Source organism: Stegodyphus dumicola, chromosome 9 (assembly GCF_044657685.1).
Source record: "Stegodyphus dumicola isolate Sdum_Otavi_A_Nest chromosome 9, ASM4465768v1".
In the NCBI taxonomy this organism is placed as follows: Eukaryota; Metazoa; Arthropoda; class Arachnida; order Araneae; family Eresidae; genus Stegodyphus; species Stegodyphus dumicola.
Window position 1 is genome coordinate 62,934,282 of NC_140776.1, and position 27,826 is coordinate 62,962,107.

Below are 27,826 nucleotides of genomic sequence, written 5' to 3' on the forward strand. Positions count from 1 at the left end.
AAGGAAATAGTTCAATAAAAGTAATATTTTGGCAAAATTAAAGCTACTTTATAAAAATACTGCAATTAAAAGTAAAAATTGAAACATTTATTGCTATTAATTGAAAATTAAATGACTTTTCAAGGGGAACAAATCAATTTCCGATTAAATCACAATAATTAATAGAAACTGATGTGTTTCGTCGTCTTACTGTGCAAAAACTAATTATAAAACTAATTCATGTAAAAAAAATAAAAACACAAAAATGTTAAAAAATGTATCATAGTTTAATTCAAGAACAAAACTTAAATAAAGCCTTAAATATTCTTGCACACAAGAAGACCAATCCCGAACACATTCGCTGGCCCGTATAATTAAAATAATTTGAAGCAAAAGTTGCAAAAAGAATTAATAAAACAATTTAAAAACAAAAGAAATTTAAAAAAGAACATAAAGTAATGATAAATAGTAATAACCCTATGTTTTCTTATTTTACAAAAAAGTAACATCTTTATAAGAATGAGTCTTTTATATAAACAAAATTAGTACACGAAGATGGCCGGAAATGACTTAAATTTAACTTACATGTTTCCTAAATTGAAGGAGAGAGCAAAATTGCCGCGTAGTTTGATGCTTGCATTATTGGAAGGATATTAGGTTTTGATATAACATGAGATTAAAAAAGATGTTGTTGGAGGAGTGTGGGTGTTAAAAAGTAGCTTGGTATAGTCTATTTTAGGAAGGCGTCAAAAATAAGAGCGTGTTCGTCCTGCCATAAATATTCAGAGAAAAGTCTGCTTAAGCTAAATTAGCTTCAAATAGTAACAAACAACTGAAATTAATTTATTTCTGGCTAAAGGTCTGAAAATCGAAAGAAAAAAAAAAAAAAGACATAAAAAACAGAAAAAGAAAATTTTCCCATTTAGTAAATGAAAATTAAGAAGCCAGAATAGTAACTGGTATATTACATCATTTAATCCAACATTATCCACCAAAATGGCTTAGAGTAATATTATCATATCCCTACCAGTAAAACGACTATCAGAGCAAATGAATTTAGATAAATATATGTTGAGCGTTACGCAAGCTCAGGAGTAGATTAATCTAGAAAAGATGCAGTTCATAAATGTTATAATTATTTTTAGAACAAAGAGGAAATACCCAGTATAACACGGACGGGTTTAAAAATTTTGCTTTTTATTTTTGCCTCTTATTAAGTTTCTTTATGTATAATTCTTTTTTTATGTATAAATCTTTATGCAATTTTCTTTATGTATAATTCTTTATGTATTTCTTTGTGTATATATATAAATTGTATTTAGTAGATTTTAATTATTACCTTCTAGGAACAGTAATTCAATATTATTGCAACTTAGATAAAGTAAATAAAATTAGCATGCAACTCAACTAATTTAGAAGCGTTAAATATAAAAGTCATATTAGGCTGATGAATGCTGAGCATTAAAAATGCTTTTAACGTTTGCCTAAATATGTCTATGATACAATATAGAAATATGCACAGGAAACAATAATGTTAAAATCTTTTTTACAATAGGAAAAAATGAAAAATTATAATTAAATTATTGTTTATTTGGCAAACGAGGATTAACCTTTCTACTGGAAATAATTTTTCTTTAGTCACATGCGCAATAATTTGGGGATTATCGCGTTTTGTCACAATCGTTCTTTGAATACAAACTAATAAATTACACTTGCTAAACACAAAAACAAAAAATATGATAATCTAGAGTTTAAATATGTAGACAATGCTGATTGATTTCACTTATGAGATTAATTTCACTTATGAGATAATGGGACATATTTATAATAATAGCATATAAGATATACACACATATATATATATATATTTTCGAAGCTTTGTTCGAAATTACGAAACCAATTCGAAAGCTTTTACGTAAGATTTCTTGTAAGTTTGAAACTTACAAAATATATGAGTATTATTTACTCCACTATAAATGAAAACTACTTTTTGCAATATTATCCGCTTCCTCAGTAATTCTTCTGAAAATAAATAAAAGTAAATGCATATTTCAGTCACAGTATTTCTGAGATTTCATACCTTTGAGAGTATTTCTAAAAACATTTAAAAATGACATTAAAAAAAGTTTATGTTTTTATCAACATTGCCATAATTTTTCTTCTTTTTTCCCTGTCTGTCTTAGGTTTAGAAAAAAGGCTACCGTTCGAAATTATAATTAACTGCATAACGCTAAACTATATATTAATTCCTTACTTTTAGAAACATAAGTGTGAAAAATAATAAAATCAGGTATGTCAATTTATACCTGAAAAGTATTTCAGTTGCTACTTTTATTTAAAAATAAAATTACGGGATAGAAAATTGCATTGTATTAGAAAGAAATCGAACTAAAATAAAGAAAAAGAAATTAAAATTACCAAAATGTACCCCCCCCCAAAAAAAAGTACGCCTTGATGCGATTGTTTTTTCATTTGTTGATTATTTTACTTCTCATTCTTTTCCTCTTACCATTTTTGTCTTTGCCCAACTAAGCATTTCTAAAATTGTGCATTCTTACTGCTATTGTTCTTGAAGATGGTCCCATGCGCTTCTTTTATTCATTCTTTTATTGTTCATTTATTTTCTTTAGGATGGCAACAAAAAGATTTTAATGAGAAAATATTTAGAATAATGTATGATAATCATTTTCTTTTTTTTTGTCACTGTGGTTTGTGAAGACATTAAAGACAACGAAAAGCTATTCCTTTATGTGGATTTGGGGGATTGATAAGCTTTCTGCCTCATCTAGAAATGAAAGGGATATTTAAGTATTTTGCAATTGCATTTTTTCTCCTTTCGTTAACTGGATTACTTTCCTTGAGCTAGACAGGATGGAAAAATTGTGAGGAATCATAACCTATTCATCCGTTTCCGCAATAATCCGATTAATGTGAAAATAAATAAAAATTATAAATGTACTGACAGTTTGTTTTGACAGTGTAATTAAGCGTACATTTGTCTTATTATTGCATAGTTTTAACTTTACTTTTATCGTTTGTTATATTACATGTTAAATGTGTTTATATAATGAAATTGAAACTTCTTAAAATATCTTCCTATACAATGCTAACTTATTTGTATTTTATTTTAATTTCCGCAAATGCTTTGTCAGTTTCTAAGTCACGATCCTCACATTTTGGTCCGTACCATTTTTATATTCTTATCATTTTTCAAATAAAAGGATATTGCTATCAAATATTATCGCCATATACGATTTTTAAAGAAATAATACAGCGAATATAGTTAAATAAAAGTATGCCGGCACTTAACATTCTATTTGGAATTCTAATATGTTGTTTTAAAATATTGTGCAAAGAAACTGGAGTTTAATAAGTATATATAGGTTAATGATAAAAAGACAAACAAGTTGTGTAGATCATCGTCTCAAGAAAAACAAACATTTATATGAGAAAATGAGAAAAGATCGAAAAAAACATAAAAATGTATGACAACACCTTCTTGAATTTTATGTGGTATAAGTGTGGAAACGATGCTGAGTAATAAAGTTGAAGAGACAAAAAACGTTATGTTAGCAGCAGTGAGTACAAGAGTAGATTTGTAAACTGCGAGCTGAGGGAGAGCGCAAAATACTTTAACAAACCACATGTGAAATTAAAATCTAAATCATAAATAAGATTTTATAAGAAATACAAGATTTTGTAAGTAACGATACTTAATATTATCAATAGTTACGTATCACTATTGTTGAAAAAATAAAAACTATCTGGATTATTTAGTGGTAGTTTCAGGGAGGTATTACTATTTTTCCCTCTAATGACCGGTTTGTTATGCATTTTTCGATAGAGATAACATAAAGTAATGATCATTTAACCATTTCATCAGAGAACTTTGTCCGAGATGCACCAGGGTTGGTGACCGATATTTTACACACGCAAAGAGTGAAGAAGAAGGACGCCACAATTTCAACCAAGCTTTACGCGGGAATCAAAAACTCAGATTTGGCTTATATGATTATGACAAAGGCTATCTGCCAAAGTGGAGGGATGCCTTATGGGGGACTTTCTGAAGAAAACTGCATCATATATACATTACAGATGGGAAAAACCACGAAAATTACCATGCAGCCAGCCTGCTTGCCAGATTCGAATCCCGAATCGAACTAGCAATTTAGCGACTTTACAGCTCGCCTGGCTTTACAGCAGGTGAGGCTGTTTATAACAGAGAATATATTATCTGTATTACTTATTAATTGCCTTTTTTTTATACTTTTTCTTGAATTTGCTAGAAACTTCCAATTGCGGTTTACTGAAGCATATAGAACAGGTATTTCAATTTTCGAAACCTTTTGAGCTCTGAGGCTTTATTAGGCAAAATGGCGAATTTGAACATGTTCAGTAGGAAATTCCCTGCCCATTTTACAGTACCCTTCCCCCGGGAGTCGACGCAGGTAAAAACTATTGGTTAGGATCTGCATTTATTCAGCCTCGATCACGGGGGTATACAATCAGTCTTCATAGAACTAGAAGGCGGATGGTTCAGCTTTTGCAGGTACCGTATTGGTACACTCTTGTCTGCCTTTTGGGTGTGAAGTTGCTACATTGCTAGATATTGTAGCTTTTATTGGACGTTTGGCCCCATTTGGTCTTCTGCTCGGGGACTGTGGCCGGAGTAGTGCCCGGAAGAACAGATATTATCGTATCTAATTTTGTTTGAGCATACAGTTCATCCAATGCTCTGTAAAATATTCGGAGGGGTCGCGAGGACTGCTCCCACTTGGTTGGTCTCCGGAGTATGGACATCAATTCCTGAAAGGTATAAACTAGGACAGGAGTATGTCTGGTGTTTTGTCCACTTTACAGAATACCTGACAAAAAGGTCCTATCAAAGATTGATAAATTAACATTTTTCTTATTCATAAATTCATTTTAAATTGTTAATTTTCAAATCTGCAAAATTATGATTCTTACACCCTGCATTTTCTGATTTTTTGGCTATTGGTTTATGCACAACATTGACCGAATATTCAGAAACCAACAGGCATAGTTTGTAATTAGACACCGACTTAAAAGAATGCCTGTATTGTTGTAAAGTATTGTTATTTCCCAATATTTTAAAAATATTCAAGCGAAATTTCTATGCAAATACTGCTAGAAATCCACTTCATAAAGTACAGCTCATATAATGTACCATTCACCCTATGCATTCACTGTTGAAATAAATTGAAAAAGTATTATATATTTGTAACGGTAGTATATTATTAAATACTACATTTTTCGACAAATATACCAAAATTATAAAGTATTTGAATACTCAATTATTTTTATTACAACAATTATATCGGTATATATATATGACAACAATTATATCGGTGGAACAAAAGTGGATTGGTGGAACAAAAGATAACAAAATTGAACAAGTGGAACAAAAGACAGATTGGTTTAATCTTACCCAAAAGTGATACAAAATACGTTTGTAAAACACTTGTGCTGATTTAAAATTATTTAGCGAGAGTGTTTACGAAGTCGAGATAAAATATTAATGTATTTGTGGATGAAGTATTAAGGCAACAGAATAGTTCTATGTTTTTCAACCGTAAAAAATTATCATGTTGTCAACAAAGTGAAATCAAGAAAGTAATTTTGCGAACATTCAATATTTTATAAAATTAAATATTTTACATCCAAAAAATTATTTGTAAGGGAATCCAATGATGAAATTTTCAACTACTTCCATTCACATCCATTTTATTTTCTCACCATTTGATGGAAAACCTCGAAGAAATTGCTTTCATGAATGCATAAGAAATTTCAAGCTACTCTCACAGTTCCTTGAACGGTGATAAAATGTGCCTGGCACTAAGAAGCGAAGAGGCAGGCGAAGAAGCAGATAAAATAAGCAATTTCAGGAGGAAATAATAAAATAAGCAAAACAACGCTCCCGAATTTTACCCTTTTCTTACAATTCCCGATTTCCATTTTCCATTCGCAAGTTACTCGAAAACGAAGTGACGCGTCGATCAATTTGAGTCGTCTCTTTCCTAGTCACTGGTTATTTTAAGTTAAGCATTTCAAGTGGCACTTCCAGTGCGTTGCCAAAATGCTTTTATAAATTATGCTCCGCAATTTATGTTAGTGACGTTCTGTCTTCTCTTGTTTCCAGTTCCTCCGAGAGAGGCAAATATTATGGACGAAAGGGGACAAAGAATTGACGAGACAATTGGACCAGTGGATGAAGGTTCGAATGTCACTTTGGTATGCGAAGCTGAAGGAGGTAAGTAATTTTGCATTTTTGGACATCTAGGAGTGAATATGTTTGTATTATATAAACTACGTAAATTCTGAACTTAGATTTTAGAATCCCTTTTACTGAAAAAGAATATTTCTTTTGTAACTACATTTTTGTTTATTCCTGCGTAAATGTGTTTCCAAAAGTGTTTCTTTTCGAATTTTATTGTTGATATATTTATAGAATGTGCTTGGAGAGCTTTAGGTCAGACTCAGAAGCGAAATGAGGAATAGCGACTGACAAGAAGTATATATTGCAATTATGAGTAATGAAAAGGATAAATAATACTAGGACAGGCATGAAATGACTTATCTCTTTGAACGAACCTGAGAATGCAGAATCGAGAATAAAAATTACGATGGCTGTAATATGATGCAGCCAACAGCATATCAATTATTAGACTGTGAATGTCAATGAATTGTGCATAATTTGTTTAGTAGAAAACCTCAGTTTTGTTTGGACATTTCATTAAAACGGAAAGCATAAATATCTAATAATTTCAATATCTACACGACTATTACCTAACGATTCAGCAATATTAAAGCCGCTTGTTTTTGTTTCTCTGCAAAAGACGTTTCTCGCTTGCAATTTCAGTTCCATCGTTCACTGCAGAAAACGTTTCATTTACAGATTTTCTCAGAAACTGCTTTAGAAAATTTTATGTTGGTGGCATACCTTATATTTAATTCTTGCTCTTCTTTTCGGGGATATGCTTAAGAACCTTCCTATGAATGTATGTACTGGAATTTATAATTTTCAGTCAATCATGTCAGAATCACCTTAAATTCTGTAATGTTTAGAGATAAACCGTGGCCCAATAGTGATGAAGTAACTTGATTTTAACCCTCCGTAAATGTTATCTGTGAAAAACGCGTTCATCTTTTATCCTGAATATATGCAGGAAAAAGGAAAGATATTTTTTTGTTTTTGTTTTTATAAATGTGTAAACTCACTCACTCTTTAACTAAAAATATTACAAGAAACTTTATCTACATATGATGTAATACGTTAATAACGAATTAAGTAAAGTGCGTCTGTTTTATTACCTTACTTAGTTTTCTTATACGCCCCCAGTGGCGAGTACAAGTTATCATAGACATTGGCCACTACTAATGCCTAAAGCAGTTGTCGCATTATTATGGGGGTACCTAAGAAGTGGTCCACAATTGCCTCGTATGAACAGACAGAAAATTTACATCCATGCCTTCTCGAGGATTCGAACTCGTGCCCTACGATATGGCAGTCAGAGTACCTAACCACTTTCCCGTCTGGGCTGCAGTTTCCTTTTACTCTGTATAAAGAAATTTTACAATCATCTTTACATTTTACCATTCATTAAATCAACTATTTCTTCATAAAATGAACTCGGCAAGCTAGTATGGCGATTACCAAAACAAACAAAAATATTAAATGCGTAATTAAATAAAGTGACTCACATTATTCTGCATTTTGTGGCAATATAAATTATATGCAGTCTGCGATTTTTATGGAATGCATTACAACTTCATAAAAGTACTGAGATACTTTAGGTGAATTTAATAGATACAAGAACTCTTTTAAAAGTTCACTCGTTTCCTAATTTAGTATTAATATAGTATTTCTGATCTTTAAAATAAATCGCAAATTAATAATTACATCAGCAAGATATTGCGTTGCATTGCATTAATTTTCCCTGTTGCTTATTCTTTGACAATTATTTTCATTTCTTACAAATGTTTAAGCTTAATTTGAACACTGTTCTCTCTGCTCTTTTCATTCATGTCGCATGTTCGCTGAGATCAGAAAGCTATACAAATTAAAACTACCAAAGCTGAGTTTAAAAATATAGAGGATTTTAATTACAACTCGTGCCATGTTATGTGAAAACTTCTATCTTGTTCTTAAATTTTACCGTAACTCCAACTAATTGATAGAAAAGTCTTTAATATTGATCCGAAACCACACTTATCCTTATCACTGCTCAAAGTTGGTGAGTACTCCTTATACTGAATAACCAAGAATAAAAGCAAGTGTCTTATTTTAAAGGATTTAAATTTCATAGTTATGCATTTAAGGCAGGTGGTCGGATTGTTGTTAATTATTTTAAATAACTAACCCGTTCTTTCATTTTGCTGTTTTCACTTTTGGTCTAACACAATAGGAGTGTTAAAGAAACTGTTGAATTGTTAGACCGTCCTACTGTAAGCTATTTGTACTGAGGATGATAAATCTAGCAAATTTGAAAATTGTTCGTAATGAAATAACGGTAGTTGAACACATGTTTAAAAATAGTTTAAGCATTAGAAGTAAAGTATGAACTTAATTTATGTAAATATCGTTTACTGGAAGATTTGGTGCGTGAAATTCGAGAATTAACACTCCGTATTTAACTGAAATACTCAATCACTAACAACAGAAATGAAATGTTTCACATCAAAAGGATAATTAAACTGAATATTTATTAAAACGTATGCAGTAGTATATATAATAACATAAAGTGAGTAATATAAAGGAAAATAGAAAGTAATATTAACATAAGGAAAAAAATTCAAATATAAATTAATTTTTTATTTGAAGTCGGTACCTGCACGAAATTTTGATTGATAATACTCTGCAATTCAAAAATGTTGATAATTGAATGTTAAATTTTATACTGACATTTATTTAGTGACAGTACGAATGTGGAACTCCTTCCTCCTTACCCTAGTCACACGGCCATGCGTACAAATAAACAGTGAGAAAGCCCCAACACAGTTATACTATATTTTTTCCGCTTCTTTAAGATTTACAGGATGGTGAATAAGGTGATATTTTAGACATAAAGGTCTCTCATATCTGTTATGTTTAGTAAATTAAGTATTCACCTCTTCAAAATTTTCCTTACAACAAACACACGTAATTTATATTAAAAGGATTTCAATACATTGCGTGTATTAGTCTGCGAGAAGAATTTATGCAAAGCTGTGGTCTGGATATTTTATGCAGAATATACATGAAAGAAATGGAAATGTAGTAGATGAAAATTCTTTGTTATACCTGCCGGTTTTACCACGCTTTCACAGTCTATTCGCAAATGATACAAAATACTCTAGTTCAGGTGTTTTAATCCAAATATATTCTGTGGAAAAGGTCAAAAAAGAATTGCTTCTGTTTTGAATTTCCACCAACGATTGCATGGAACAAGAAGCCCTGAAAACCTTGCGTCGACCTTGACTACATTCCAGTCAGTCAGCCATTCCGCGCCGCCTAACATTATCCAAATAGTTATATTGAGAAATATTCGCTTGAATCGAAACATTGCAGCACAACCCAGATGCAAATGCAAAATATATGCTGTGGCTGTTTTTGTAACCTTTACTCATCAGCTGATAAATGTTGTACTCCTTCTGCTGAGATGTAATGCTTCCTATCTATTATGGATTATGTATGCAGTAGAATCTAAAAAATATTTAAAATTGCAGTATGAATGGAGAAGTGCTTTTAGTAATTTTAGCTATTACTAAGTTAAAATTCCCGCCTTCAACTAACCGAAATGGAGACAAAAATAAATTTTGAGACGTTACTGTCAGCTACGTTGACACTATATAAAGAAGGTAAAAAAATAAGCAACGCCAGTAATGGTAGAAAATGGCACCAATAGTCATCACGCCAAGAATTAATAATTTTGAAAAGTGGAAGAAATCAACGTTGTATTTAAAAACCTTTCTCAATAATATCGGCAGAAGCAATATAGATACTGAAATTTCCAGACAAGCAGTATGGAACAATATTGATGTGTTTATTACGTGTTTCTGAATGTAAGATTAATTTTTCTTGATACTAAATTTTAATTCATAGAGCCAATGTTTAACAAATCCTATTCTGACGTAAGAATGCAATGAATCCCTAACAGGAATAAGGTCTTAAAAGATCAGATTGTGTAGTTTAATGAGCAAAGTATTTATGAATTTAAAACTAAACTATATATAAAATATGAGGGAAGAAAAGACATGAATAACTACTAAATTTGTTATGATTTTTCAGATTGATAAATTAGTTTTCCTACTAGAAATTGAAATGATTACAATCTCCTATTACATAATATTAAACAAAAATGCTTTGTCAATTACAAAGGCTCTTCCATTACTGCGTTTCTGCTAAACAAAGAAGTGCTTAGCTGTTTATTTAAATAATAATTTTGTCTAAGGCAATATTTATTTGTAATATGTGATTATCTCTAATTATTTTTAGACTGAGTTCATTTCATAGGCGTCACATCAGCAGCGTAAAAGAAAACTGCGTATCAACCGATATTCTATATGAATAAAATAAAAAATTGCTTGATTTTTTACAGCCACTAATTCTGTTTATGAATGCTAGACATGATTATGTATTGATTCTTGTATTAGCCATAAACTAGTGCATGAATCAATAATATATTTCTTACCGTTGCCAGACAACTTAAGAATAAAACAATTCCGATTTTGGATAAGATAGGTAAGAAGCGCAACGAAAAATAGTATATGTTTAGCCTAAAATTGCTTTTTGATAAAACAAATCGATATGCTTTTCGTAAATGCGACTATGAGGTAGGAGTTTAAAGCGGAAGATTGCTGTGTTTAAAGTGTAGAAATAGAACAGAAGACGATTGTAAAGCTGAAGTTGTTTCATACTTCAAGAGAAGTTCAATCAAAAGAGTGCTGGCATCGTAAATTACATTTATTTTTTCAGGGCTCTACTGTATACTGCAAAGCGTACAGTAACACTTTTTTTTACTTAAAATAAGAAATACAAAATGCTCCGCAGACAATTTCCTTGCTTTTACCTTCGACAAACTCTATTTAATAACACAATAGATTTCTTGATTACTCTAAGCAGAGAACATTTCTTTGTTTGTAACATTCTGTGTTTGTTTTCTTTTTTTTTTACTTAAATGGAAGTAATCTGAAACTACAATCATGCATTTACATTCGTTCTATGGTACTGGCTAAAAAAATTTAGGTGTTTTTTTCTGCAATTGGTTCAAAGGGTATAATTTTTTGGCAAGAAAAATGTTTTTTTCCCTGCACTTGATTCAAGAGCTATATTTTTTATGTTATTTATTTCTTTAGAAATTAGTTTCCTTTAGAAAATATGTTCGCTTTGCCATGAAGTTTCGAAAGCTTTATTTGAACAAGGAAGGATCCACAGATAAAATAACGTTATTCATGTTACTGATTGAAAAGAATGCATATATGTGCAACTATATGTTAATACTTATCAACTATTATTTATATAACAAGTTTTTTGAAGAGGAATATTTGACTAACTATTATATTTGTAAAGCTGTTAATTATGTTATTTTGCAATTCATGTGACTTCGAAAAATGTTTTTAAGGAAACACTGTATGGAATTTGATCACTTAGTTTCGGGAAAACACTGACATATCAATGCATCATTAAATAAATACTAATTAATTCATGTCGATTAGTATTAGCATTTTTTATTATTAATATCTCCCACACGCCTTGAATGCGAACAAAAGATGCAAGTTCAAGCAGTGAGATTTAGTGCCAGTTTGGGATAAGAGTGACGTAACAAGTCACTCATAACATCTGTACTCAGTTGATTCGTAGCCCAGTTGATTCTTGATAAGCCATCTTTTTATTTATGAACATAAATTAATTATTATTTCTCTATTTATATCTCCATTTTGAAAAAAAGAAACGTATTAAAATTTCTGTCTTGCCTTCTACGAAACAGCAAAAAGTGAATTATTTTCGAAGTTATGGGATTTTATCTTAAAAACGTTTGTATTAATGTACATGGTATGGTCATCTGAATATCGTTACAAAAACAGCAACAGACTGGAAGAATACCTGCAAGAAGTACATATCCAAAATTACAAACAGAACTTCCGTTAAAATCGGAGTATTTTACAAACAATAGAAACAGAGGAAAACATTTTCACAAAATGAAAAAACGAAGCGGATCGAATACTGACTGTTTATCAAATGAAGAGATATTAGTTCCTTGAGACCTCAGTAGGAACACTGGCGCAACTTTGGCGGGATATCAGCCAGCTTTCACGTTAACTGAATAATACTAAAGTACCAAATTATTTTCCTTACAAATAATATGCAACGTTTTAATATATAATACAATATATAATACTTAAAATCCAATAATTTTAAATTTCTAATCATTATTATTTTAACAAAAATTTTAAGAAAAATTTAAATAAATATGTATTATAAACACAAATTAATATATACATAAAAATAAAAATCTAAAAAGTATATTGGAATAAATAAAATTTTGTTTGAAATCTATGTAACCAATTTTATAAGTCGTCATTTTTGAATTAACTTTATGTTTTATTTAAGACTTCGGAAACTTCATGGCAAACAAATATTAAGTATGGCTATTTATTGATTATAACAAAAAATTGCTTTCTTATGATCAATGCAAAAACTTTTGGTACTTTTTGGTTAACAGAGCGTTTGTCATAATGGTGCGCCAAATCGCCAAATGTGATGAATTGCTTATTTTATCTTGCGTCGGCCTGGATAATATGTTATTGCGAATAAGCGAGAATAATAAATATCAGTTCAGTTTTTTCGCCGAGGATTCAGTTTCTTTTATATTATTATTAGCGGAAGTACCCGATGCCAGTTATATTGAGAGATAAGAACATATATCTCTGTAATCCTTCTCTAATAACGATGCAAAAAATATGATTCATAGTCATATATTTTTTAGTTTGATGCGTATGGAACCCACATAAAAAATTTCGATAGAAAAATAAACTTATTCTTTCTCATTATATCAGTTTTAAATCACGCACGCAGTTTAGGCAGTTTTTAATGATTTTCGTCTTTGTAATCAAATGGTCCTAAAAGCTCAAGTTCCATCCAATATTTCACCTATATTCAATTCTAGTCGATTAAATGTGGCAAAAAATTTATCACAATTGATCAGAAATCAATAACACGAACAAACACACAAAGAATCAATATTCTTTATATATATATAGAGAGAGAGAGATAGAGAGATAGATTTTGTAAAACTTAAAAATTTTTCATTAGCAAACTCTACGATTTGAAAGCGAGCAGTATCAACACTTTTCGAAATATAGCATTTTTATCTTCAACTCGCGAGACTGCTGCCACTCGGAAAAATGAGTGTGAAAAGTAGTGTTTTCAAAGTTTATAATTATATCTCGGCTGATTAAAGTCGTGCGAAAATGGGAATAGTCGAAATGCCTTCCCACGAATTTTTGGAATCGGGAATAATGTATTTAATGTTTGGCAATGCTATTTTTATTTCATTGTAAAACTTAGAATTTTTTTTTTCTTAACAAACTCTACAATTTGAAAGCAAGCAGTGGCAACACTTCTGGAAATAAAGTAGATTTTTATCTCCAGCGTGCAGGACTGTTGCTAATCTGAAAACCGAGGGCAAAAATTTGCGTTTTCAGAGTTTTTAATTAACATCTCTGATTTTAGCTATGTTTTTTTGGAGAAGAGTGAACACCGACCTTTCCAGGACCTAGAACAGTATTTTAGAGAGTTTGGTGAGCTATAGTAGTGACTGAGTTAAGCGCAGAGAAACACACACATTTTCTTCTTTATGTATGTAGATTTTAAGGAAAGAAAGAATATAAGTTGCTTGTTAAATTTAGCAATTTCCGAATGATGTACGGTTGTGTTTAAATTATTCCCTAGATAAAGGTTTCATCCAGGATGAAGGACTTTGGTTTGAAAAATGAATATCTACACATCAATTTTTAACGCTGAAGGATTCAGTTTCTTTTGTGTTATTATTTTAAAGAAAAGAAAGTATTAATATAGGTTGGCTGCTAAATTTAGCAACATTCGAATGATGAACAGTTACGATTAAATTATTCCAAGACAAACGACAGAGCTATTTTGGAAAATTAAGAAACAAAATCGTATTTCATTACTACAACAGCACGAAAATGGTTCGGTTTTTTGTTTGGTTTATTTAATTATGGTAAAGCACATTAGGGCTATCTACCTAAGAGGAGGGATGACTTCGTGGAGGACTTTCTAAGGGGAACTGGCTCGTATACACGTTATACATAGGGAAAACCACGAAAACACCCATGAAAGCCAGCCCGTTCGCGGACCGAACTACCAGTGTTCAGCGACTTTACCGCTCGGCCGCTGGTGGGCCGCAGCGCGAAAATGATACCGCAACAAACGTTCGTGTAGCGAGAAGAAAGGTTTACAGAGCGCATGCTGATTGAAAAGTTAGATAATATTTTTCTAATATTAATAGATATAATATTAATATATATTAATAGATATTCTGCTTATTTACTTCTACTGCCAAGGTAACAATATTGCAGCTACAACCCAGAATGTACTGCATACATCTGTTTTCTTTTCATTCATCTTTCCGCCCCCCCCCCCGAGACTGGCATAGTAAATATTACCCCTGAGTACAATTATGTAGAATAATTCTATTTTTAAATGTGTGATTAATTTTACAATTTATTCCTTTAATTAATACTTACTTCTTCCACTTAAAGATACGCAGACGTTATAAATGGTGGCGCTTAAAAAAATATTCTTAAATTCATTCCAAATCTTCTGATTAATGACAAAATCCCACTCCAGCGAAAAAAAAAGTTTTCGAAAAAGCCAACCTGAGTTTCAGTTACAGTTACGACTAACAATGACTGCTTTATTCTCTGACATCGACAGTTAATTACGATTTTCGGAATGGGAAAAAAACTGCAAAGGTCAGGTATTAAGTTTTATGTATTCATTAATTTTATCGTTTGCTGTTACAAACTTCAGGTTTGTTGTTATAAATATTTTTTTCTTCTCTCTTTCTTCTGTTTCCATTTGCGGAAAAACTGGTAATGTCATTAATTAGGATTTAAATAGGTAAAAATAAATAACTGCCAAGTGAATTATGATGTTAATTCTGACATCTGCAGTTAGATTAATTAAACCTAAATTTCATAGTTTCAAAATATGAGAGCAATTTCTTGCATCTTACATGTTTATTTTACTTTTTAAGTGCATGTTAATTTGATAATCTAAAGATGTATTTTTGTCATGTTTTATTAAACATGTATAACATTTGCATTTGTATTTTCTTTTTTTTTATTATTATTATCAACCCGTTTTACGAAGAATGTTCTGATATTGGTATACATCAGATAGATTACAAAATTAATCTCTTTTTCAACTCAAATTAAATGAAGCCCAAGTACAATAAACAGAGAGAAGAAACATTTTTGTCGTAATGGATTTTTCAAATTTGTTTTATATTCTTAGAGACTTACGATTGTCTCTATATATTAAACGCTTCATCACATTTGAAAAATCTGTAAAATATTTTTTGTTGTTTTTATTTTTATTTTTCTCACGTATTTTTGAATAAATATTATAACAATGAAAAATGCACCTCAAGTTAATATATAAAATGCTCAGTAAAAGCAAAGGGCTATATCATACGAGTATTTTATTTCAAATATATCCAGATGGAAATACATTCAGCACTAAATAAACAAATATAAATTGATATCGGAGTTGGAAGTTTAGAAGTTAACTGATATCGTAACTTAAAAGTTTAAATATGAACTGCCGTTGTAGTTCCAAGTTCAGAATGTTAATATTAGAACTAACCTAAATTTCATAAAGTTTGCGGTTTTGCAACTGAAGATGGTGGTTCGGTAAATCCATCGAAACTAGTCCTGTGAAAATTTTGTAAATATAACGCTGATTTTTGTTGTTTGACTTCTGAATTAATATTAGAATTGTCAAGAAAATTGGCATCGCAACTTATATTTGTGGATTACAATTTGTTCAAGCCAAACAAAGTAAAATATTATCAGCATTTTATTCATTAAATGATATGATAAAGGAGGTATTTTCAAAAATATCCTCAAAAATGAAAGAATAACTGAGCTGTTAAAGATGCGGGCAGATTAAAAACGTATACTTATAATTAAGAATCTGATGAGGTATTTCACATTTTATTTTATAATACTCTTTAATAAAAATTCTTCTTCATTTTAAATTAATATTTGCATTTCAAATATAAATCAGCGCAACCCATTGCTCGCACATTTTAAATAAGCCTAATAAAGACACTAATTTCATTTTTATTGAATATCATTTGTTTTTATACACAAATTACTTAAGTGTAAGAAAATACAATGATAATTGGATCAGATGTTATTTCAACAAAACAGCTCTCAGTAACTCAAAATTAATCTCTTTTTCAACTAAAATTAAATGAAGTACAATAGACAGAGAGAAATGTACGAATTTTCGAGAAATATATTATTACGTAACTGTGGAGTCTTTTGTAATAAAGAGCAGAGGAGAAGAAAAAATCAGGTTGTTCCATTTAGAAACTGAGATGAAATCTGAATCGCCCATCTATAAACAGATCAGAAATTATTTGTGTATATTTGGGAGGGAAAAACGAGTTAGAGTTTCACTCATTGATTGACTAATGTAGAGAGGGTTTTATAGCTATGGAAAACTTTATGAAATTCTAATTCATCAACTGAGGAAATTTATGAGTTTAGATTTTATCAAAACCAAAACTGAATTTGTGGTTTGCAAATAGATGATTTATTTGTTTCCATTTTTCAAACATAAGATTCATGTTCCTTAACGTGAAAATTTAAAACTCATTTTGTTTATGAAGCATATGAAGGCTCACTGACTGAGAATGCTGTAAATTTCCCAAGAATTCATTTCAGGAATATAGTGTTTAAGACCAGACTTATATGTTTTAGTGGCAGGGACAGAAAACATTTCGACTTTTGAATCTATAAAAATAGGCGCATTGCTGTAACTGGCAGACAGAAAGACAGGAATAAAAACAAAATTACTATTGTAGAAAAATTATTTTTCTTTATTAAAACTGACAAATGTTTTAACCTGACTGGTCAATAATTCGAGACGAGAGGCCTCTTTTGATTGCAAAGAGTGTCCAATAGTCCAGTTCCTAATCAGAGACTGGTTTAAAAAGGGAACTGTGATTACTCGGGAAACAAAAAATGTAAAATTCTTTCCCATAAAAATACTGCAGTTGTCCCCCGGATATTATTGAAATCTTCTATTTATAAACTTGCTGAGAAAACATGAATATTTTATTATGAAAGCCAAATATACATTGCAAATTTTCTACTGTCATTTAGAACTAATCCATTAAAAATCAATTGAATATGAAGAATATAGTCTGCAAATGGGTACTCAGAGTTCTTTAGAAAAAACTTGATCGAATAACAGAAATTAAACGATTGTCATTTGTTTAGATCTAAAATAAACCTGCATATGCAATCTAGTTAATTAGACAGATTTTATATTGTTGCTGGCTACAGTGTCGTTGATGGCTTTTTTAAATATTAACTCCGCGTAAACAGGAACAAAAATGACGATTTACTATTAAAAATAACAACACATAGAACAAGATACAGCTACAGGTATCTCAAGAAGAAGGTGTATCTTAAGCACTTCCTCAGAGCACGAGGAAAAGCCTCTTTAAACCGCTAAACCTCACAGTTGAATAACAAATAACAATTAATGAATCAGAGAGTTTTGAGAAAAATCAATCATCAAGACTCTTGAAGAGCGTATTTGCTCATACTACTGAGCGTACAAAATTTAATCAACGTATCACTACCGATATTCGGATTTAGGTTATGATATGTTCAATATGGCTGCCATCTCTGGCTATGACCTGGCGCAGACGAATAGTAAAGTTCTGCATGATCTGCTAAAGTGTCAGAACATCAATGCTGTCGATGACCTTCTGAATGGCAGTTTTCAGCTCACGATGAATTTGGGGTTATTTCTATACAGATTGTTTTTAATATAGCCCCAAAAATAAGTCATACGTGCTCAAATACGGACAATATGACGGCCAAGCGAGTCCCAGTCCAGTGGCCTGTGGGTACCCCAGAGCCAGAATGTGGTCCCTAAAGTGCTCCTTCAGGACATCAAACACTCTCTTTGTCCAATGGGGTCGAGCTCCGTCTTGCTTGAACCACATCTTATCGAAATCAGGGGCACTTTGGATAATGAGGATGTAATCATTTTCTTAAACCTTCACGTAACGTTTAGTAGTCACCGTGCTATCAACGAATATCGCACCGATTATTCCGTGGTTTGACATTGCACCCCACACAATCACCTGTTGAGGGTGGAGAGACATCTCGATAGCGAAACGCCCCCAAATGCGCCAATTTTGCTTATTGATGAACCCATCCAAATGAAAGTGCTCTTTGTCGCTAAAACAAACCATATTCACATCGAATTCCTGTCCGTCAATTCTCTTGACAATAGTGTTGGCGAAACACAACCGTTGTTATATGCCAATGGGCCTTAATGGCTAATGGGTTTGAATTTTGTACAGGAAGAGATGCACGTCTTCAACAATTTGTCGCAGGGTCTCATGGTTGGTTCCCACCTGTTGTGCAGCTCATCTGATCGATTTTATTGGGCTGGTTTGAAACACAGCGCGTGTCTTCTCGATGTTTTCAGGAGTCTCCACTGTTGTTTGTCGACCGACTTTGCCAATACTGTCGTCACAAACACTACCAGTTCTCTCAAGCTTGCGAATCAAATTCTTGATTGTTAGCACACTTGGACCGGTTGTCTTTAGCCTGTAATCGGTCGCAAACTTCCTTTGACCGGCAGTTGGTCTGTTATTGCTTTCATAATAGGCCTTCACAAGCGCTATACGCTCAGGCACACTGTACTGCGACATTTTAACTTAAAAATAGCCGACAATAATAAGCTGCGTGCTCATGCGCATACCCTACGGCTCATCATACCCTACGGCCAATCACGAAGTGTGAACTTCATCAGTCAAACAGTTCACAATTTAAGACGGTTTTATTTCATATAGTTCAATATTTGTCACCCTGTATTTTGCTCCCTTGAGCTGTTTTGTTATTTAAACCTTTTCACACTCAGAAGCGAAGGATCACCAATTCCGTATAAGAGATAAACACTTATGTACAAAATCATGTATGTATTGTTTACACAATTTACACTTATGTAAAAAATGACCATAAATAGAAAACAAACCCTAAAGGTAACAAGCAAATGAATAACTAATAAATCATTGCATAATACTCGTATTACAACAATGCAACAAAATTATTTAAATATTTACAGATATACTATACAAAAATATTAATATTTTTCTCTTTAATATGCATCCAGTTTGACAGATCTGAACTTTTTATACGATAGTCACTCAAACTATCGAGCTTGAGAATAAGAATTCAAACAGATAAAAAAATTATCAGTAAAAAATTGATAATTTTATTTTTATTTTTATATTGCTGCAAGTTTTGAGAATCCCTCAAAATTGAAAGAAGCACAATGATTTTCGAACACTTAAATAATAGATTTCAAGGCATGGTACAATTATTTATATTGTTCCATTCAGTCGCAAACTGGCAAATATAAAAATTTGTAATTTTTAATGTTCATAAATTTCAAAGAAATGTATTTTAATTTTTACACATCAGTGTAGATGTTACCCAATATTTATGCACATTACATACTAAATACTATTGACATTATGACAGTGTAAATCAAATACATTATTATGCAGAGTACATTAAGGCTTGGATTAACGTTGATTCGAAATAACTCTGCTTATAATTTACCTTTTAGATAAAGGCAACCATCATTCTTTTTACATTATTATATAAGAACTCTAATAAGTACTAGATTTACGATCATTAAAAGTACCTTCAAAATCACAGGCCCACCAGCGGCCGAGCGGTAAAGTCGCTGAACACTGGTAGTTCGTTCCGAGGTTCGAATCCCGCGAACGGGCTGGCTGCATGGGCGTTTTCGTGGTTTTCCCCATGTGTAACGTGTATACGAGCCAGTTTCCCTTAGAAAGTCCTCCACGAAAGGCATCCCTCCCTTTAGGCAGATAGCCCTCGAGGCTTTGCTATAATAACACACACACACACACACACCTTCAAAATCATTTATTTGTAACAGCACTGTCGAAGGATTGCAAGCATTCATGGGCAGAAATGAAATGGCTTGAACTATCAAATGATTTTATTCAACTCAGTAACTGAAAAGTTTGTAACAATAAGCATATAATATCGGTTTTATTTGATAGCATATATTGCTATATTATAGCGTGTTCCTTTTAAGTAAACACTTCAAGGCCAAATGCCAGCTTTTCCCTCCACATTTGTGATCATAACTTGGGTCGTTATCACCACACATTACTTGTCTTCTCCGCCACATTTGAGACTGTAATTCATTTCATCATTCATTAACGTGCTTTTAATGAGGCGAAACACGCTAAACGGAAAGAAGTGGAGAGAAAAAATTAAGCGACACCACCTTTTTTCCCATGCTCTTGTTATTGTGATTAAGAATCAAAGAGGGCGGCGGTTCATAACCTTGAAGTTTTTATTTTAAAGCAACGGACGACACAAGAGCTACTTGAATTTAGAACAAACGGTATAAACGAAAGTATAGTAATGTATTCATTAAAAATATACAAAGTTATTAAAAATTAAAAGCTCAAATAAAATATTTTTATTCCTGATCTCCCACACACATATTGTTTATCCTTATTTATTGTATTTTAAATTAAATTTGTTTAACGGTATTTAACTTTGTGCTTTGTTGACTGCATACAGCTTAGCAAGTCCGGGTAAGGCAAGTTTAAATATTATCAAGCATTTGTGCCCGCATAGATGAAATATCTAGCAAACTGCATGCAAAAGCATTTGTGTGTGCAATTATTATTCTTTAGTATATTTTTTCCATGTGAAATTTTAAATGCCGTTTTTTTTCGGTCACTTTAATCGGCCGGATTTGACTAATCCACTTTGAATTGGTTATTTGGATTGCTCAAGTAGACTAACCTTGTGTTTCCACTCAAGTGAATTGGTCAAGGCAAGGTCAATCGATTAATTTGTACTGACTAATCACTTTCAATTTAATCCTCTTATAAAAGGACGTTGTTTAACTACCCTTTTGTCTGACCTGGCTGAAATCGATTATGTTTATCGATATGTCTAAATCTATTTTTTTTCACTGCATAACCTTTGAATGAAAACTACAGAAGCAATCCGTAAAATTATTGATTAGAACCTCCAGAATCTTTCCAACTAATTCAAAAGTATGGTTGTTCAGCGTGTCACAAAAGATGACATGTTAGAAGTGTGGGTGGATTTGTCGTTATCCTTTACAAATAAGACTTTTATAGCAATGCACATTTATCGCAAGCATACCCAGAGTTATTAATGTTTAAGGTAATAAAGTTCAAAATTACATGAGCACTTTATTTCTCATCCAAAGCAATCAGGAGCATACGCATATATATATATTGCATAATGTATAGACGTTTTAAATGCAGATTGTATGAGATTGGATATTTTTATAGTGGCAAGCTATTCTAGCATTTGATTTCATTAATATACATAATTTCGAAATAATAAAATGCGTCGTTCTTTTATACAGCTATAGAATTCTTATGGATAGGAAAAATGCATTGAAAAGAGCACAGTCATCTAACAAAAAATCTTAAACAAACAAATGGGACTTGTTATTATCCGAACAAGTGTGTAATCAGAACCATGAACACTTTCCCAGAAACTCTTTGACTTCGAAAAGAAGTCACTTTTAAGTGCTCTCATGGATATTGAATTTTGAGCATTTTATTTTTTTTTCGCCCAATTTCGCGTAATAAATCTGTCCGAAATTACTTTCAAAGCATTGATTTTTTTCCTTTTCAGCTCTTATAATCAGATCAACTGTCTCATAAAATAGGTATTATCTTGAGCAAGAAACAGCTGTTCAGGATATTTATTTCAGTTCAATGCTTACTGGAAAAGATCAGAATGTCATAATGGAATCTGATCTTAAATTAAAGAAGACGTTCACCTTGTTTATGCTTTCAAGATCATTTAAAGTATTTCTAAGATCAGTGGTAAAGAAATCAATTTAGTTTTTCATGGAGACAAGCACACCAAGTGAGAGTAATAGTAACCTTGAGTTAATTCTAAATGTGTTTCTAATTATTTACTAAATGATTCACTTCTAAGTTTAAGGATTCAGTATTATTAATTCATTAACTGTGTAGAAACAGTTATATTAATGAATTACGCAGTTTATAGTAGTTAATTAATATTTCAATAGCAATTATAAAATGAAATAATTATCAGTAATATTTATGTATATTACACTGAAAACTGAATAAAATATACTATTAATAATTTTACATTTTTTAAACTTACGAAAAAAATTACTTATACATAATTTTGCAATTATACATTAATGTGGGTATATGTAATTAATTTGAATGTATTGAAGACAAAAGTTGTATTCACACTATTTCAATACAAAAAAAAAAAAAAAAAAAAAAAAAAAAAAAAAAAAAAAAAATTCAATAGTGCGCTAAGTGTTATGTTAGAATGAATTGAACTATTAGGCTATTAATAATATTTCTGCACAGAATTTTATATCACTTATAAAATTAAGGTATCTTTCACTGTAGAGTTATATTTCATTTGTCACATAATAAGAACTCAGTACGAAAGCCTTTTTCATAAGTAAAAAAATTCTATGAATTTCATTAGGAATTAAAAATTGCACTTATTCTTGCTTATTTTGCTGCCTTTGATTAACATATGTCTTTTGTGCACTTTTTGTCGTTGTTCGGAATTAAAACACCTTGAATACAAAACATTTTAGTTTAATACCTCAATCTTAAGAACAGTAAAAACGGCAGCCAGTAGATAAACGTTCTTAATTTATTTTCTCACGCACATTTTTTCCATAATTCTTGCCCATGCTAGACAATTATTTACTATCACTGAGATTTGAGAACTGAGTCTTTTCCCTTCCCTGTCGCTCTTTAAGTGAGGAAGAATATAAAGAATTTCTTCTTTCCACTCTGCGTATCTTTTAGGTTTAATTGGTAACACGTCCAGTTAACAATTGGGAGACCTGGAGTTGAAATTCCGGTGAAGGCACAGTTGATTTTCTCACAGTACCCTCTTCAAAATGTCATATGAAATCTACACAGTTAACAAGTTAATAGAGCTTATTGTATTGCAGCTTAATAGTTTAATCATTTTGACTTAATATTATTTGTTTGCTGATATATATGCAGCAAATAATGCTAAAATAATTATTAATAAACTTTGCCTTGAATTACATTCAACAAAATTCTGATGTGTACACCACATGACTTCCTTGTACGGAATATTAAATTATACGCATTTTTTCTTGCATTTCATTTAAACTTATTGGATTGAATTAAATCTACTTCGCCGACAGCGCATAAACCACAATAGAATAAATGCATTCTTTAAAATTCACTCTAGTGTTTGTTTACCATAGCGTCACTCTGGCGCTAGATTCACTTAACAGTATTTATAATTATATAACAGTTAACTTATATAATAATTATATAACGGAAACTAAGTTAACTGGTATATAATCCAATAATTATATAACAGTTAACTTATATATTTCGTTCATATTATAACTCATAATGCACAAAATTTATATCATTTAAAGAATAGAATTATCTAATCGTTGCCATATGTTCTATTCAAATACTATAATAAAGCTAGAATGATGTATAAAAGAAATTAAGCAAACAAAACAAAAAAGAAACAGGTTTCACCGACGATTGAGTATTTCTCATTTAATTAATTCAGTTCTCACTTCGCGAGAAGGCAAAAATACATAAAAACTCAAAATATCTATATTAAAAATTACGAAGTATATCTTAAACACTTATTTCCTCGAAAAAATTCCAGAAAGAATTAAGCATGATTTAATTGGCAGTAATAATGAATGCGTTATCTTTGTTGTTGCGAAGCTAAGTTTCTCTAGATTAGCAACTAATCCACTAGTCTCCTGTTTCAAATGTAAACATCAATGGCCGCCATTAAAAAAAGGCTTAGCGGCACATAGACAACTTTAAAATTGCTGATAATTCTAAAAATATTGCATACAGATTTACTAAAGGCATAAAAAACTTAACCGGAAGATCAAACCAACATAATACAATTTTCAAAGCAAAAATTTTCAAAGCAAAAAATGTACAATTTACAAACATATAAGAGTAAAGAGACTGAGATCACTGAGCCGGGTAACAGAGTGTATATATATGTAAATATATTTATATACGTTTGGTGCGGCCGATTGCAACCAAAATATGAGGTGCACATCTACATGTTATAGCAGTCCTATATACAAAATTTAAACGTCCTGAGGCTACTCGTTTTTGAGTTATGCGAGATACTTACGTACGTATACGTACATACGTTCGTACAGACGCCACGAAAAATTCTCTTCAGAAAAGAGTATTTTATTCTGTCCTTACATACAGATATTAGGCAAAAACATCGTTAAATTGCATTTGATAGCGGTCAAAATGGATATTTTCATTTAAATATGCTGCCTGAAACTTTTCGTGATTACAATACTTCCTTTTTATTTCGTAGAAGGAAGTAAAAAAAGTCAAAATTTCTTTGACTTATAAACAGACACCAGTCTAATAAATAGTGCTTACAATGACAGTAACTTCATTGACGTACTTGCTGTATTTTTCAAAATTCCATTACATGAGAAATTTATATCGGAACCGTTACTTTCCGCCAAAAAAATATTAATCGAATTTCGAATTAATTAGCATGTCAACGAGCTTAATCCCTAAACATACATCCATTAGAATGGTGACTTCAAGATACCATAATTTCATATTCGTAGTACTTTTTAGAAGTGAAAAAAGACGCTATGCACGATATCTGTAATAACATTATCTCCATGTACTATGTTGAGTTAATATATGTTCTTCGGAGAGAAATATCGTGTCTGAAAAATGGTGAATAATAGGACATGTAACTGTAACTGGTTAACTGAATTTACAAATTGAGGAAAAGAAGGAATAACTGTGCTAACTGTGTGAATAACTGTGTTTTTGAAAATTTTCTGGGAAATGTTTCAGAGGTTTTTTTAAGGACTTCGTTTCAAAAAATTTTGGAAAACTTTTAGACATTTTAAATTTTGCTTTAAAACTTAAATTTTAAAACATTTTTACTTCATTACTTTAATTATTTGCATTACAATATTTACATAATTTTTCAACAGAACACACATTTCACATTACAAACAGTTTACATTTCTGAATTCACAATACCACTTTACTCTGTTTTACTTCCAGCAACTTGATTGGCTTAACTCCCTAAATTGATCGTTAAAATTAAAACTTGAATTACATACCTTTAGGATTTTTAATTTTTTAATTTTTAATTTTATTTAATTTCTTCTAGATTTATTTTTTTATTTTAATTAATGTTTGCAAAAAAAATTTTAATATAAAAAAGATAGCAGCTTGGCACTTAACTTTACCTACATAAGCGCCATCTATATAATTAATTTGAAGAACACACTTACTTCTCTTTAAAAACACTTTTGCAGACCCCAACGCTCATATAGTAGGTAAGATAGAATTAAAACTTACTATTTACTTGCTTTAAGTATTTTTTAAAATTTTTTATGTAGTATTTAAGTATTTTCTAGATATGAAATTATATATTTAAGTATATATTTGTTTTTTTAAAAATTGTGAATTAGTTCTTTTTGTTTCTATAGTTCTTTTTTATTTTCTTTTTATTGATATGCATATTCGTGTCGGGGAGGTTTCTGTAGACAAGGGTTTCTAAAATAGTTTGGTTTCTAGATTTAAAAAAAGAAATTTAATTTAATTTTAAAAAAAAGGTTTAATTGAATACTTGACTTTACTAGCTTGTTTCTCAAAAGACTTCATTAGTATTTTCCTTTTAGAACTTTAATTCTTAAATGCTAATTTCTAAGGGTACCACTTTATTGGTATTTCTTTTTGGACATTCTTCCCTTTTTACTTTTGGTTTTGACTTTTACCTTTGCTTGCATGAATGACGAAACACGAATTGAATGATTGGAGAGTTACGTTTGGAGGCAACTTCCCCTTGATAAGTCTGTCTCCTGCCTGCTCAACAGTCATTCACTTATGCATTTTTAAAAAATAAATGTTTGGATTAATTTTAATTTGCTAAACTAGTGAATTTATTTTCATGGATTGTTTTTGCACTTGATTTGCTTATGCTTCTGAATTTAAATGATATTGTAAATTATTTCGAGAATTAAATCTTTTATAAGTTTACAAATTTTTTAAATATTTGTTTAAAATTTTTTTTGACTTTAAATTTGCTTTTTTAATTTTGGCTTTAAATTTACTTTTTTACTTTTAAACGTGTTTGTTAAAATTTAAATTTAAATTTAAATTTGTTTAAATTTAAAAATAAAAGGCAATATATATAAATAAATAAGCATGTAAAAAAGTGAATCATAAAGAGCTGAAATTAAAAGAAATAGTATTTTAAACACATATAAAAAACTAAATATAAATTCAGTGTAAATAAAATAAACATAACATTTAAGACAAACCGAAATAAAGTTGCCATAGAATGGAGAAAAGTCCCAGATTCTCTAGTTAATCAAATAATCCAATAATTATAGAACGTGGAGAAGTGAAATGCAGAGTTCGTACTCTTTTCAGTAAAATTCTTTAGCTTCTTGAAAGTACTGATTAAATATTTCACTTCCTTTTATTAGTGCTTTTAATGAAACGGTTCTTTTCCATGTAAAACTTAATGTATTTTTATTTAACGTTTCAGCCAGCTCTGCACAGTTAATGAAAATAATGACCAGTTTCTCCATTTAATTTTCATGCACTTATTACTTTCACGTAAAAACAAATACTGCATGCAATACATTTCTATGTTATACTTTTATATTGTACTCTTTATATTTATTTTTTAAATTGTACTGCATACAATACTTATTTTTACCTTTAAAGTGACAAATTTATATTCCATTCTATATTTCACTTAAACATGCAAGACACTACATATTCAGTATTTGACAAGTTATGTTGAATAAGTACCTTAAAGTTGTATTCCACGCACATGAACATTTTTTAAAAGCTCTCTGAAGATTGATACGACTTTGCGTAGCTTAGCAAGAATACCTTCCCGCAAAGAGAAAGTATGATTTACAACTCCAAGATCAGGTGTCGTGAAAATTCATTTTATTTAGCTAACGGTTCAATTTTGAAGCTTCTTTTCATTTTCACTCCAGCTTTCGTGACAGAATGTTAATAAGCTAGCGCTCGGGTATTTAAATGAGGTAGAAAGCAGTATTTAAAGGAAGGTTTCGGAAGATGATTTTAGAGCGTGTTATGCCTGTTTGAAGCCCACTTTGCAATCTTTAATTATTAGAGGTTGGATTTCTTTGCCTCGAGCAATTCTCACCATTAAGGTTGTTTACGCCGACTTCTAGGAGTAATAGCCTTACTGCGTGTTAAATTAACCCGTGAACTCTTAGGGTAAACTTTCTGCATTTTATTTTAATTTTAATTACCTGAGTTAAGTCAGAGCTTTATCTACGCCCAAGTAGGGCCATCTTTAAAATTATATTGAGTGAATAAAGAGTTCTTTACTCCCTTCTTAGAACAGTTTCTCATTATATTAAAGGGCGGGAACTTGAAAGAAATACACGTATCATCATCAGAATGAA

The 27,826-nt window shown here is 30.8% G+C and overlaps 1 protein-coding gene across 3 annotated transcripts in view; it reads left to right on the forward strand.

Moving 5' to 3' along the window:
- Positions 1-27,826, forward strand: part of LOC118195157 (protein turtle-like) — a 1,209,650-nt gene that overhangs the window by 642,979 nt on the left and 538,845 nt on the right. For all 3 annotated transcript variants that reach the window (XR_015043000.1, XR_015043001.1, XM_085823517.1), the window contains exon 4: positions 6,140-6,250. Coding sequence is in view for 1 of the 3 variants with exons in the window: in XM_085823517.1 (XP_085679643.1) it covers positions 6,140-6,250 (111 nt within the window). In the remaining 2 variants the exon portion in view is untranslated. The remainder of the gene's footprint in view (positions 1-6,139; positions 6,251-27,826) is intronic.